The sequence below is a fragment of the Heterodontus francisci genome, chromosome 34, assembly GCF_036365525.1.
Source record: "Heterodontus francisci isolate sHetFra1 chromosome 34, sHetFra1.hap1, whole genome shotgun sequence".
NCBI lineage: Eukaryota > Metazoa > Chordata > Chondrichthyes > Heterodontiformes > Heterodontidae > Heterodontus > Heterodontus francisci.
This window is the reverse complement of record NC_090404.1, coordinates 35,330,685-35,332,238: the sequence shown is the minus strand read 5'-3', so window position 1 is coordinate 35,332,238 and position 1,554 is coordinate 35,330,685. Positions and strand designations below refer to the sequence as shown.

Sequence of the window (1,554 nt, the reverse complement as noted above, 5' to 3'; positions counted from 1 at the left end):
AGACTTTCTCCTGTCAATATAGAGTTACAGGATTGGCCTGTGATCTGTTTATTGTTCATCTTTTGTTCAGTACATTCACTGAGTGGATTTAAATTGAAAATGAGGTTTGAAGACATGATGGTCTGTTCACACATGAATGAGAGATGCTGTGGGGCAGACGCTCAGTCCAAGAGGAGCAACTGACATCAGAAAGAAACCCCAACTGTCAGAATGAACATGGTTCAGTCTGGATATGATTAACAGCAGCAACAGCAGAATCCAACCCCTGTAATTATCTGTGAACTCGCTGGTGTCTCAGCAGATAGGATGGCTGAGTGAATCCCTTCCTACACACGGAGCAGATGAATGACCTCTCCCCAATGTGAATGAACTGATGTGACACCAGGTGGGATGACTGAGTAAATCTCTTCCCACATACGGAGCAGGTGAATGGCCGCTCTCCAGTGTGAACTCGCTGGTGCGTCAGCCGAGCAGTTGAATCAGCAAATCCCTTCCCACACTCAGAGCAGGTGAATGGCCTCTCACCAGTGCGAACTCGCTTGTGTTTCACCAGCTTGCATGAAGTAGTGAATCCCTTCCCACACTCGGAGCAGGTGAATGGCCTCTCCCCAGTGTGAACTCGCTGGTGTATCTGCAGGGTGGATGAAGCAGTGAATCCCTTCCCACAATCAGAGCAGGTGAATGGCCTCTCCCCAGTGTGAATTCGTTGATGTGCCAGCAGGTTCCCTGACAGAGAGAATCTCTTCCCACACTCGGAGCAGGTGAACGGCCTCTCCCCAGTGTGAACTCGCTGGTGCATCAGTAGGGCGGATGAACGAATGAATCCCTTCCCACAATCATTGCAGGTGAATGGCCTCTCCCCAGTGTGAACTCGTTGGTGTGTTAGTAGGGCGCATAAATGAATGCATCCCTTTCCACACTCAGTGCAGGTGAATGGCCTCTCACCAGTGTGAATTCGCTGGTGTGTCTGCAGGTTTGATAACTGAGTGAATCCCTTCCCACACTCAGTGCAGGTGAATGGCCTCTCCCCAGTGTGAACTCGTTGGTGTGCGAGTAGGGAGGATGACTGAGTAAATCCCTTCCCACACTCAGTGCAGATGAACGGCCTCTCCTCAGTTTGACTGTGTCGATGAGTTTCTAGCTCAGACGTGTAATTTGATTTTCTCTCACGGTCCCCACATTTCCACAGCTTCTCCCCAGTGTTACTACACTTGTGTACCGACAGGCCAGCTGATCGGCTGAAGCCTCGTCCACACACAGAACACGTGTACGGTTTCTCCACACTTTTTGCTTCCATGATCAAAGGCCGATGATATTCAGATCCTGATGAATGGAGTGACTGTCAAATCTTGAGGTGATGTTTGATTTTCCCGTCCGCAAATCCTCCCTTTCTAATACCCTGTAACATGAAGTTACAACAGGAAAAAGGGAGTGAGAGAGAACCCACAAAAACACAAAGACAAGTTGTGAAATTGAGCTGAATGAATCTGGTAATTTGTGGGACCAGAACAGAGAGTGGGCGGGGCTTCAGGGTCCCAGTGAGCAGAGAGAAAA

General features: G+C 49.2%; 1 protein-coding gene across 1 annotated transcript; it reads right to left on the bottom strand.

Moving 5' to 3' along the window:
- Window positions 1-271: 271 nt before the first annotated feature.
- LOC137348820 (oocyte zinc finger protein XlCOF6.1-like) lies at window positions 272-799 on the bottom strand. The gene is made up of 2 exons (XM_068014059.1): window positions 751-799; window positions 272-618 (listed from the first exon to the last, which is right to left on the bottom strand). The coding sequence occupies exons 1-2, from the start codon at window positions 797-799 to the stop codon at window positions 272-274; spliced, it is 396 nt and encodes a 131-aa protein (XP_067870160.1).
- Between the last annotated feature and the right edge of the window lie 755 nt (window positions 800-1,554).